Source organism: Prionailurus bengalensis, chromosome B4 (assembly GCF_016509475.1).
Source record: "Prionailurus bengalensis isolate Pbe53 chromosome B4, Fcat_Pben_1.1_paternal_pri, whole genome shotgun sequence".
Classification (NCBI taxonomy): Eukaryota; Metazoa; Chordata; class Mammalia; order Carnivora; family Felidae; genus Prionailurus; species Prionailurus bengalensis.
In genome coordinates, this window is record NC_057358.1 from 102,804,288 (window position 1) to 102,818,447 (window position 14,160).

General features: G+C 36.9%; 1 protein-coding gene and 1 pseudogene across 1 annotated transcript in view; one reads left to right on the forward strand and one right to left on the reverse strand.

The window, feature by feature from the left end:
- Positions 1-14,160, reverse strand: part of PAWR (pro-apoptotic WT1 regulator) — a 139,756-nt gene that overhangs the window by 37,885 nt on the left and 87,711 nt on the right. The window contains exon 3 of the mRNA XM_043561585.1: positions 3,244-3,278. Coding sequence (XP_043417520.1) covers positions 3,244-3,278 — 35 coding nt within the window. The remainder of the gene's footprint in view (positions 1-3,243; positions 3,279-14,160) is intronic.
- On the forward strand, positions 12,273-13,235 carry LOC122472246 (annotated as a pseudogene).

The window sequence follows — 14,160 nt, forward strand, 5'->3', positions numbered from 1 at the left end:
TCCCTCTCTCTCTAAGAACAAAAAAAAAGGGGGGGGGTGAGGAAAACACTTAAAAAAAAAAAAGGAAATTAGTATCAGTTTTTAAGAGATGCTCTAGATAAACAAGTTGATTCAGTAAAATAAGCCTAACTAGATTGAGTGTATAACAAACTCAGTGCTCAAAAAGTACATTCTTGATATTTGTAAGAAAAAGTTACATATTAAATTCATAATTTATAACAGCACACATACAAACTAGTCTTGTGGGTTCTTGTATCTAATGATTTTCTAAGTGTATTCATTTTGAAAAAGAGAGAGAGAATGAATGAATGAATGAATGAATGAATGAATCCCAAGCAGGCTCTGCACTGTCATCACAGAGCCCTACATGAGGGTCGAACTCACAAACCCATGAGATAATGACCTGAGCTAAAATCAAGAGATGGATGCTTAACCAACAACCGAGCCACCCAGGCGTCCCTGTAATGATTTTTTAAGAGTTTGTCTAGCTGTGTACAGATGAGTTATTTGATGTACTGAAAATATTTTCTAACATATGAGGTCAAATTTCTAATCTTTAGCCATTCTTCCTTTTTTTAAATCCTCATTAGTCGGCAGACACAAATCACCAAGGAACATCCATTCCCTAGTCATTGCTACAACTTGCTGACAAATTAATGAAAGTAACGAACTATTGATGCACAATTTAACAAATTCCTCTAGATAAGGAATTGATAATTTCAGATACAGATCTTGAGTTTTTTGTTTAGTTTTATTTTTTTAGTATTTTTTTCTTTTTAGACAGTATTCAAACAACGAGTTGCTGTAAGTCAGTGAATAATGACTAGAAGCTTTTAAGAATGTATGTTTTATAACAATATTAAACAGGGCTAAACCTTTGAAAGCTGAAAAGTAACAAAACATGCTCTAGGTAACAAAAATAACAAAAGTACCAATACAGTAATAGGTCCCAAGTAAAATGATCTAAAAAGCTTACAATAAACACATACATGATGGAAAACCAATTTTCTTCCTGATTTAACACAATGATACATAAAGTTTTTGATGAGTATTTATAAGAAAATTATTCCCTTGTTGATTCTACTTAACACTAATCTGAAAAGTATCAATTATAATTCAATGTTTATTATTTAATAAATAAATACTTATACATTTGTTAAGTTACTGAAGTTTATCTTTATTCCCCAAACCAAAAACTAATGGTAAATTTTTTTTTGGTTTGAGGTAGCCTGAAAATACACCAAATCAGAGCTATTTGGCAATAATTTCTGGCAAAAGAAAAGATTTCCAGTTTAAGCTATTCATGTTAAGTAGAAATTATTAAGCCATGTATAAATGTTAGAAGCTTAGAGGCACCTGGGTGGCTCAGTTGGTTAAGTGTCTGACTCTTGATTTTGGCTCAGGTCATGATCTCACAGTTCATGAGTTCAGGCCCTGCATCAGGCTCTATGCTAGCAGTGCAGAGCCTATTTGGGATTTTCTCTCTCTCCCTCTCTCTTTTTGCCCCTACCCTGCTCATGCTCTTGTGCGTGCTCTCTCTCTAAAAATAAATATTTTTTTTTAAATGTCAGAAGCTAAAAGGAATCACAGGTTTCATTATACCTAAATCAAAATTACTCAGAAATGAAAATTAAAAAAGCAGTAACAAATATAGTTCACCTGAGACAGTTTCAGACCTACTTAATTCAATTACTGATTATCTTGGCCTTACTCCTTTCTACCACTAATAGATATTATGGCCCATAGTAACACTTAAAAATTAAATTTTAGGGGTGCCTAGATGGCTCAGTCAGTTGAGCACTGAACTCTTGATTTCAGCTCTGGTCCTGATCTCACGGTTTGTGAGTTTGAGCCCCGTGTGAGGCTCCTTGCTGATAGCACAGACACGGAAGCCTGCTTGGGATTCTCTCGCTCTCCCTCTCTCTATGCCACCCCCCACATCACACTCACGTGCTCTCTCTCTCTCAAAACAAATAAAAAAAATTTTATTTATTCAATTTGTGTATTTATTTATATGTATTAAAATTAAAGTTCCTCTTAATCAATGTTTTATTTTAGATGGAATGTAATAACCAAAACTTTCAACAAAATACTTTAAACTTTAACATACAAATAGAGGAAATAAAAGGTTTTATATGTATGAATTTAAGTAGATGGTACAAGCACGTGTGTTCTGAAGTCAGGTTGTCGGAGTTCAAATCTAGACTCTACTGTTCACTAGCTTTGTACCCCTGTGAAATTATTCTACCTCTTGAACCCTACTTCCCTCATCTACAAAACGAACGTAAATACTGTACCTACTGTACCTATCTTTTAAGATAATTGTCAGAATTGAACGCGAGATTTCTATGTAAAGCACCTTGGACATTATAAACACTTGATAAGGTCTACCATGACTCTATGACTGTTTGCACACGTATGACCACATCTTCTGTAATCTTTACGACTTCAACAGGGAAAAAGGAAGCTAATAGCCCAAGAATCTCCATTAAACAACTTCTCATATCTAATTGTGCTTTTCTTCCTATACAGGTACATATACACTCAAACACATTTTCTGGTAAAAGCAATGCTCATTGTGCAGAGGACTTGGTATGGTCTGAATGTTTTAAGATCCCCCCAAATTCGTATGTTGAAATTCTCATTCACATGGTAATATTAGGAAAGTGGGGTCTTTTCGCAAGTGCTTAGGTCACAAAGGTGGAGACTCCATGGATGGAATTAGTTCTCCGATAAAAGAGACCTGAGAGAGCTCCTGGGCTCCTTCTACCACACCAAGGACAAGACAAGTAGTTGTTAGTCTGCAACCCAGAAGAGGGCCTTCACCAGAACCTGGCCTTGCTGGCTCTCTGATCTCTTACTTCCAGCCTCCGGAACTATGAGAAAAGTAGTTTCTGTTTAAGCCATCCTTTCTATGGTGTTTTATTATGGCAGTCCAAGCTAATAAAGATAGTATAAGTATTTTCAATGTTCAAATATATAAGGGAAACTGATTCTAAGTTTTCATTTTGCTAATTTCATCAGTCCCATACAAATTCATGGTATGTACAGTTTTCCAAGACAGCAGGGTATCTCAGAATAAATCATGGTCAGACAGAAAGGACTATACTCCCACCTACAAATGTAATTTCTTAAGAGCATGATATTAAGGTTTCTTATTTTTCATCAAGGTGTTTGAAACAGTTCTAGTTAGTTAAGCCATGTCTAACTATATGTTGTAGGTTAAAACTTAAGGATTCTTACCTTTTATATCTGCCTGAAACTGTTCTGGATGGCTCCTGTAAAGTAAAAATAATGACATCAGTTTGGGTGTGTGTGCAAGAACACAATTCCAGATTATATAAATCAGTTAATCATGTCTAATTTTGAAAGAAACTAATATGGAACAAATATCAATACTTTTAAAAATTCACAATGCTGGTCAGACTAAACAAGACTCTACATCTGATTTTTCAGACAAAACCATTCACTTTTTTAAGTGTACTTTTAATTTAGAAGATTTTTAAAACTCAGAAAATGGAAAAAGTAAGCATCATTCATCAACCAATCAACTTTTTTTTGGAAGCCAATAAGCATTAACAACACAATTAGCGGGGCGCCTGGGTGACTCAGTCGGTTAAGCATCCGACTTCGGCTCAGGTCAGGATCTCACAGTCTGTGAGTTCGAGCCCCGCGTCAGGCTCTGTGCTGACAGCTCAGAGCCTGGAGCCTGTTTTGGATTCTGTGTCTCCCTCTCTCTCTGCCCCTCCCCTGTTCACGCTCTGTCTCTCTCTGTCTCAAAAATAAATAAACGTCAAAAAAAAAAATTAAAAAAAAAAAGAACACAATTAGAATCATATACATCTCCCTCCACTTTTTTTTTGCCCTCGATTAAAAAAAAAATTCACCACATACATATAATGATTAATGCCTATTTTCAAAGACACCTAAAAATAAAAAGTAAGAAAGTATAATCAGCATAAAAGCTGATGGTAAGCTATCTAAAAGGTTGCTGAAAGTTAACATTAACCATTGAGGTGGGGAAATTATTACCTTGCAAATAACCAGGCATTTTTCTGTTCAATCTTTTAATAACTCAGGCTCTTCAAATATTTTTTGCAATTTCATTTTAATAAAACCAGTCAAAATGAAATGAGTCGTTTTAAAAAATGTTAATTCTTTTCTTCTAGTTATCATTAAAAATCTCCAAGAGAGACTCTACAGTAAATAACAAATGATGTTAAAATCAGAGAATAAGCTCCCTTTATAAAATGACTAGATTCCAGACTAAAACAGCAAATACTGATTGCATGGTACAATAGGACATTATACAGTACAGCAAACCATATGGTTAACAGTAAGATTTAGATCCAAGTTCCAACCAGACAGGCTTCAGTAGCTATGAGACTATGGGTAAGTTGTGTTGTTGTTTTTTTGTGTGTGTGTGTTTTTTGTTTTTTTATGTCTATTCGTTTTTGACAGAGACAGAGCATGAGCAGGGGAGGGGCAGAGAGAGGGGGAGACACAGAATCCGAAGCAGGCTCCAGGCTCTGAGCTGTCAGCACAAAGCCCAACATGGAGCTCAAAGCTCAAGTCAGAGGCTTAACTGACTGAGCCATCCAGGCACCCCTATGGCTAAGTTTTTAAACTTCTATCAGTCTCAGTTTCTCATCTCTAAAATAGGAATAACATTGTGTATTTTATTAGATTATTGGGGATTAAAGGACATGAATGAACAAAAATTTGCACAACTCCTTTACAATAAGCTTACAATTTATATTCCACAACTAAGACTTTTTTTAAGCAGGAATATGAAAAAATCTTTACTAACTTTTCTATGTGGAATTTCAGTAAATCTGTCTCAATTATTCCAAGTCAGTATATTCCCATTAGGAAAGCTTAAACTGCTTATTTGAATATGTTTACCTCAACTTTTCATGTATGGCATACGTCTTATTTTCTGGAAGACAGGGATTCCCACCTTTGAGTCTTTTTCCTCCAAAACCTCAGCTCAAATAATATACAATCAATATGTATGGACAATGTATGGAAATAACTCCCCTAATAATGTGACACTACAGAAAAGTACCTCTTTGGAATTTACCAGTTGCAGAAAATAACCAGGGGACAGACAGATACTAGAAGTGTCCATATGCATGAGTTTGACCCCTTACCAGGATTACCTCTGGAGAAGCCATGCTTTGACAGTTGGTTTAAAGATATTTTAACTCTCCTTTGGGCATCAGATGTTTTTACAAGAAGGGACTGTAACAAAGCTTAGCAAGTAAACTTTCTCGAAAGAGTCTTTTATCTGTTTGTCATTAAAGTGGCAGTTCCTAAAGACAGGGCAGAGTATTTGTACCTTATACGTCAAACATGTAAAACAAATCTTCTCTGAAAATATCTCTAACAAATAACAACAAAGAATATACTTTATAAAACCTAGTTTTAACATTATTTTTGAAACCAAAATAACTAGGTTAAAATGTTTAGTCACTGGTTATTTAGATAAAGTAAAAAGAAATACTAAGCTTATGTGTATCCATTTAAAGTACCTTTTATGGAATGTAGATGATAATGATTTCATATGAAACTTTTACCCCTAAAGTTTCACAAACAGTATTCAACATTTTTTATTAATCTTTCTATTTATTTATTTATTTTGGGAGAGAGAAAGTATGAGCGGGGGAGGGGCAGACAGGGAGGGAGAGAGAATCCCAAGCAGGCTCAGCACTGTCAGTGCAGAGCCCGATGCAGGGCTCGAACTCAAGAATCACAAGACTGAGACCTGAGCTAAAATCAAGAGCCAGATGCTTAACCAACCATACCACTCGGGCACCTCACTCAACTAACATTTCATAAAGGTTTTCATTTATAAATTTCCCTAATCTTACTCTACATGAACTAAAACTAACACACAACATTAAATGATGTCTAAATATGCATTAGGAAAAAAATGCTAATAATGCCATAGGTTCCAAAACAACACCTTTCTCTCATTTTGGTTATAATTGAAATATTTTAAAAGATGACATCAGCTTGATTATCCAGACTACCTTTCACTGAAATGGAGTAAGCAGAATTGCTAAATGAGAATAGCCTTTACTGGATTTACTGATTTGTGGGTTACTGATAGATTGATTGAAATGATAGGAACAAGATTACAATAAATAATATTTCTGAAGTTTAACATAATCATTTTCCTTAATACTTTTGGTAAAACTCTGACTAATAACAGATTTAGAGTAGAATTTTAACAAATGTAGAAATGTGAAATGAAGATTGTTTTCAGCAACAGTATGGTGGCATTATACTAATTTTATATTTTGACCCAATTATAAATGACTTAAAGTCAGGATCAAACAAGTTTCCAGTTAAGTATACTAACAGAAGTTGTATAATATCGGTTTTCTATATTTCTTGCAGCATTTTTTTTAACTAATCACTTGAAACATATCTCAATTAAGTTTCACACAGTATTTTCTAAATTATTTTATGTTTCTTTATTTTTGAGAGGCAAAGAGAAACAGAGCATGAGTGGGGGAGGGGCAGAGAGAGAGGGAGACACAGAATCCGAAGCAGGCTCCAGGCTCTGAGCTGCCAGCACAGAGCCCAATGCGGGCTTCGAACCCACGAACCGTGGGATGACAACCTGAGCCAAAGTCGGACACTCAACTGACTGAGCTACGCAGGCACCCCTCACACAGTATTTTCTATGCAGCTAGTTTGGTGCAATTGATAAAATCAGAACCTGATCAAATTGTTCCATGTTCATGTCCAAGATCTGTAAACAATTAGAATTTAAGCTTATTTCTATATATCTATTTTTTCAATAGATTCTGAAACAGACAGAACACACTTAAACTTATCATTATTACTTTTTTGTTGTTGATGTTGTTACAGTGAGACAGAATGAGAGCGAGACACAGAGGGAGAGAGAGAATCTTAGGCAGGCTCCGTGCTCAGTGCAGAGCCCGACACAGGGCTCAAACCCACGACCCTGGGATCAAGACCTGAGCCAAAATCAAGAATCAGATGCTCAACCAACTGAGCCACCCAAGCACCCAAAGCTTATTCTTTATTGGTAGATTTAAATAGGGTCTTTTATTAGATTACACATTTTGTAGCTAAATGTTACTTCACAGTAATTCTAGCAATCAAATTATATTCCTTCATAATGGAATGTTTCTCAAAATGGATAGACTATATTTGTATGAGAACTGGTATAGAAGAAGAAATTGGGAGGAGTGGTAGCCTGCTTCTCGTGTGTGTATTCAAGACGGACAATTACAGATGCAGTTTAAAGTAATCTCTAAAACTCTTGCCAAAAAGAGAAAACATTAGAAAAAAACAAAATCAAGAGCAGGGATCCTCTTTTATAATTTAAAAATTACAATAATTTTTTTAATGTTTATTTATCTTTGAGAGACAGAGAGAGAGAGAGAGAGTGCAAGCCAGGGAAAGGTAGAGAAGGAGAGGGAGACAGAGGATCCAAAGCGGGCTCTGCACTGACAGCAGAGAGCCCAATGCAGGGCTTGAACTCATGAACCATGAGAACATGACCTGAACCAAAGTCAGATGCTCAACCACTGAGCCACCCAGGCACCCTTAAAATTATAATAATTTTAAGAAGGAAAATGCTTGATGTTTTTTACACATTAATACTCTACGCAAATGTAAACTTCACCTCAGATTTGTTAACTAGAAGCCTCTATATTTCTGTGGCAACAAAGAACAACTCAATAATTACTATACCTATTAAAGTTGACAATTCCAGTCTAAATGGGGGGAAGGGTGTGGAAGAGAAATACCAGTATCACTGAAATGACTTGTAAAAAAACAACTGCTAAGACTGACATTGGTCTTAAAAGTTTCAAAGACTATGTAATTAGACCTTCCGGTAACCTCAAAGCCTGTTACACAACTGATTTAAAATAATACTTTGTCTGAAATAATCTTCCTTGCAATGGGATGGTTTATATTACTACAGGGAAGGAGAAAGACCTATATAGAGCTTAGAAAATGTTGGCAAGGCACCAACTGTTTGTGTAAGTTTAAATAAGACATTCTTGCTTCAGTTAAGCTTAGAATGGTCACTAAGGAAATCCCACGAATTGTCTTTACAGGTGCACTGGCAGATCAGAACTTGTAAAGTATAAACAAATATAAAAGCATGTGTGAAATATGATCAGAGAAATACAAGCCCAACTAAATATAGCAAAATAATACTAAAGTTATTCAAACAAACTAATTAATGACAAAGCCATAGCTCTCAATAAAATTATGGCATAACATGCTAACTGGCCCTCAGAACTAAATTAAAGCAGCTATACTGGTATATGTAATGTAGCAAGATACACTGCTGAGGATGAATGCAGAACAAAGTATCTGTAATGTATAATTGATAAAACAGTAAGAAAAATGAGAAAACAAGAACTTTATCAAATTAACAAAGATTAAAACAGGAAAAACTCATCACTGCCCTTCTTTTTCTGAATGATTCAGTCCTAAAGCCATTAGATAGGGCAGAGCTAGATAGGGAAGAAACAGTGCCCCAAACCAGGCAATCAGAAGACTGGAGCCCTACATGAAGAAGAACAGTCTCCAAGGAGAAGCAACCCAGCATGAGGTCTCAGAGTCTGAACATGAACAAAGAAAGACCCTAGGAAGGGCAGCCTATCACAGGATGACAGAAGCTAAGCAGGGTAAGGAAGGAATCCTGGGGAGTGGAAGAGGAGGGGTGATCTAGGGCAGCGAGTCACAACTCAAGCAGGGTAGAGAGGGCATCCAGGATGCCCAAGCCTAAAGAGTGTCAGCAGAGTGTTCATGCACAAGGAAAGCCAACATGGGATATCAGCAGAACCCACTTGTGGTGAGGAGGGCATAAATATAGGCAAAGGGTGGCAATGAGAGATAGGTTACATACAAGGGATTGAACAAATAAGAAAACATTACAGATAATGGGAAGCAAGTTTCTCGATGTTTGTTTCTCACAAAAGAGAGTTACAAATACTAGAATAAAACCCTATGAGATTAGAATTGAAAGTTATCAGTATAAATTCATTTCAGTATCTACCCAGATAGGTGTAGGTAGGTAGGCAGACAGAAGACAAAACAGATATGTACACATATGTATGTATATATAGATATACACATATTTTGTAGGTCTATCCTCAGAGAGGGACCAGGAATGGTGACACTTCAATAACATAAACATACCTACAGTGCATATCTTGGCTTCAAAATATTTTCCAGTAAAAGGAATCAGAGCTCCTTGGCTTCTTAAGGAAATAGCTGCTTCTAAGGTTGGTGTAGGAAAGTTAAAGATGAGCCTGTAATATCATATTATGCCAAGGAAGTATTCCAATTCCAAGAATGGAGAAGTGGCAAAGGATACAAAAGTTCAAATGAGCTCCCAGTGGCAAAATATGGGATAATTTGATCAAAATAAATGATGGTGTGACAGGCAGAATAACGACCCTCAAAAACGTCTAGGTCTTAAACTTGTAATCTTCAAACATATTAGGTTATATGGCAAAGGGAAATTAAGGCCGCTAATCAACAACCCTAAATAGGAAGATTATCCTAGATTATCTGATAGGCCCAACCATGTCTTAAACCCTGTAACTTTCAAACCTATTAGGTTATATGGCAAAGGGAAATTAAGGTTGCTAATCAACAACCCTAAATAGGAAGATTATCCTAGATTATCTGATAGCCCAACGTAATCACAAGGGTTATTAAAAGTGGAAGACAGCCCCCCTTCGGGTGAGCTCAAGCCCTGCTTTGGATGAACACGAGTCCCACTTCGGGTGAGCCGTGCTTCTCTCTCTCTCTTTTTCTCTCCCTTTCTCTCTCTCTGTCTCTCCTGGGATTCTCTTTTTCTCTGCCCCTTGCTCACTTATGCCCCCCCCCACTCAAAAAGAAAAGGGAGGGGGAGACAGAGGCAGAAGAAAGTCAGAGGAAGATACGACTAAGAAGAATGGTCAGAAAGAAGACCTCCAGATGGCTAACACATGAAAAAATGCTCAACATCACTCATCATGAGGGAAATACAAATCAAAAACCACAATGAGATACCACCTAACACCTGTCAGAATGGCTAAAGTTAACAACTCAGGCAACAACATATGTTGGTGAGGATGCGGAGAAAGAGGAACCCTTTTGCCCTGCTGGTGGGAATGCAAACTGGTACAGCCACTCTGGAAAAAAGTATGGAGGTTACTCAAAGAATTAAAAATAGAGTGCTCGCTTCGGCAGCACATATACTAAAAATAGAACTACCCTATGACCCAGCAATTGCACTGCTAGGTTATTTATCCAAAGGATACAGGTGTGCTGTTTCAAAGGGGCACATGCACCCCAATGTATTTTATAGCAGCACCATCAACAATAGCCAAAGTATGGAAAGAGCCCAAACGTCCATTGACGGATGAATGGATAAAGAAGATGTGGTATGGGGCGCCTGGGTGGCGCAGTCGGTTAAGCGTCCGACTTCAGCCAGGTCACGATCTCGCGGTCCGTGAGTTCGAGACCCGCGTCGGGCTCTGGGCTGATGGCTCAGAGCCTGGAGCCTGTTTCCGATTCTGTGTCTCCCTCTCTCTCCGCCCTTCCCCCGTTCATGCTCTGTCTCTCTCTGTCCCAAAAATAAATAAACGTTGAAAAAAAAATTTAAAAAAAAAAAAAGAAGATGTGGTATATATATACAATGGAGCATTACTCGGCAATGAAAATGAAATCTTGCCATTTGCAACAACATGGATAGAATGAGAGAGTATTATGCTAATTAAAACTAAGTCAGTCAGAGAAAGATAAATATCATATGACTTCACTCGTATGTGGAATTTAAGATATAAAACAGATGAACATAAGGGAAAGGAAGGGAAGCAAAAATAATATAAAAACAGGGAAGGGGCCAAACCATAAGAGACTCTTAAATACGGAGAACAAACTGAGGGTTGCTGGAGGGGTTGTGGGTGGGAGGATGAGCTGAATGGGAAAGAGGGATTAAGGAGGGCACTTGGTGCTTTAGCACTAGGTGTTATATGTAGGGGATGAATCACTGGATTCTACTCCTGCAATCATTATTGCAATATTTGCTAACTAACTTGGATGTAAATTAAGAAAAAAAAAAAGATAAGCAAAAATAAAATAAACTACACTTACAATTTTGCAACCGAGATAACTACTGTAATACCTTGCAGATTTTTTAACATACACATATATGTGTAATATATATATATGTAAACACATACATAGTATATATTCACATTTTTAAATAAAAACAGGATTATATTATATTTTTAAAAAGGAAGAAAGGTCAGAATGACAAAATGTAGGAAGTACTCAACCCACCGCTGTTGGCTTTGATGGAAGAAGGAAGAACATTGGAAAAGGCAAGGAAGTGGATTCCCTAGAGCCTCCAAAGAGAAATGCAGCCCTAATTTAAGCCCTTGAAGTCGCTGATTTTAGTCCTTGATTTTGGCCAATGAGACCCACGTAGGGCTTGCAATTACAAAGCTGTAAGATGATAAATTTGTACTATTTTTAAGATAAGTTTGTAGTAATTTGTTACAACAGCACTAGAAAACTAGTACAGACAGTAACAGGGTATAACCCATCAGATAAAATAAGTAATAGTGAGTCAATACAGATATACAGATATAAATACAGAAAGGTGATAGAAAGTTTAAAGAATTAAGGTACCTATATGGTTCAAAGTATCCACAAAATACTTATTAAGAAAGGGAAAGTGAAGCCTGAAAATCACATGACCAGAATGATCAGCAGTAGCAATGGGACAAATTACAATTATGTGCCACCTGATAGGATACACAATGAGAAGAATATAGCATCAATTCTGTGATATTCCTGACAAAGATCTATAACTTGAATCTAATTATGCATAAACATTAGGTAACCCAAACTGAAGGATATATCATAAAATAACTGACCTATAATCTTTTAAAGTGTTAAGATTAAGAAAGAGTCACTATGGAACTGTTTCAGAGTGAAGGAAACTAAAGAGGTAACAGCAACTAAATGCAACACATGATTCTGAATTAGATCCTTCTGCTATACTTAGAACATCATTGGGACAACTGGTCAAACCTGAATAAGATCTAAATATCAGATGGCAAGAATGTGTCATTTTTAATTTTCTATTTTTATTTTTTAATGTTTACTTTTTGAGAGAGACAGAGAGAATGAGGGGCAGAGAGAGAAGGGGACAGAAAATCCAAAGCAGCCTCTGTGCTGACAGCAGAGTCCAATGTGGGGCTTCAGTTCACGAACTATGAGATAATGACCTGAGCCGAAGTCTGACACTCAACTGACTGAGTCACCCAGGTGTCCCTGATTTCCTGTTTTTAAAAGCTGTCCTGTGGTTATGTAGGAGTCTCTGTAAAAAATACACAGGAAAGAGGAGAAAGGCTCTTTCCTTTCTGTCTGGTGGCAACCATCAGCTCAAAGGTAAGCCAAGATGGGTGTTTACAGGTACATCCAAGAGCTATGGAGGAAGAAGCAGTCCAATGTAACACGCTCTCTTCTCAGGGTACACTTCTGGTAGTACCAGCAGCTCTCTGTACTCGACAGGGCCCTTGCCCAAACTGGCCCAAAAAAGCACACACACAAGGATACAAGGCCAAGCAAGGTTATATCATATATTGGATTTGTGTGCAGTGTGGGTGGCCACAAACACCAAGTGCCTAAGGGTGCAGCCTACAGAAAGCCTGCTCATCATGGCATTAACCAGCTAAAGCTTTCCCAAAGCCTTCAGTCTCTTGCAGAAGAGTGAGCTGGACACCACTGTGGGGGTCTGAGAGTCCTGAATTCTTACTAGGTTGGCAAAGATTCCACATACAAATTCTGTCAAGTTATCCTCATTGATCAATTCCATAAAGCTATCAGAAGAAATCCTGACACGCAGTGAATCACCAAACCAGTCTACAAGCACAGGGAGATGTGAGGGCTGACATCTGCAGGCTATGAGAATGTGGCCTTGGAAAGGGTAACAAGGTCCACCATGCTACTGGTGGTTCTCGCCATGCAGCAGGGAGAAGACGAATACTCTCCAGCTCCACTATTACTGCTAACATAAGTGATGTTTGTAAAATTCTGAGCTGATACACAATTTAGGACAGTCATAACTGCTTAAAAGTGTCCTTTAATTTGTCTGCTAAAATTCATTGTCTGCAGAATGTTCCATGAATGCACTGTCAAATTATGAAAATTAAAATGCAATAATGTTTGAAGACTGTAAGTGGTGGTGTATCTTTTATCTAATAAGATAAACGCTTCTGTCTTTGCTTTATCTTATTGGGAAGTTTATAGGTCAGTGTTTAACTGCTGTTTGGTATAACAGGTGTAAAATAACTTCTGTTTAACAGTGGAATGCAGAAGCTAGCTATGTAGATTTGTTGATGCATGTAACGATACCAACAGCTTCATTGAGGTGATATAATGCTCTAGTGGTTTCCTCTCAAATGGCTGTTTTTAGGAGTTTGGTAAGAACAAGCTTTTTTAAATTAGATTTTGCTTAGAAATATGAAGAATATCCTAATCTTTTTATCATGATTATATGCAGAATAACGAAGTTAACCAAGGCCCACATTTTTAGGGTTAATCCGATATTCCATTTACTTAGTGGCTGCTTCTGAAAGAATAGTTTAAAAGAATGCTACCATTTTTAGAACTGAATAAAACTGCTGCAAGAGGGTTCTCTTACAAATGAAAATAAATCCTGCTTTACCCAAGCAAAATTGCCTTGGTCTCCACAGTACTGCTGAAGTTCACATAAAAGGCAAAGGCTCCTGTTCCATCCCACAACTCTATGGCATCCATAGAATACTGAATTTCATACAAAGCACTCAGTAATGGTATTTATACTGGGGTATATTAAAACTGATGGAAACTGAACATTAGGTAAATGAGAAGAATTTACCTTAAGATTTATAAGTTAGTAACCAATGCTAGGATTGGGAAACTGGTGGCTATCAGATAGTGTGGGGATAAAGAATTAAAGTTGGCGTTGATCAGCATAGAAAGAAAAAAGAAAAGAAAAGAAAAGAAAAGAAAAGAAAAGAAAAGAAAAGAAAAGAAAGAGAAGAAAATTGAGGGTAATAGGACATGAGATTAGCAACTTATTCTCAAACAATTTAGGGGCAAAAGTTTCTGTACAGT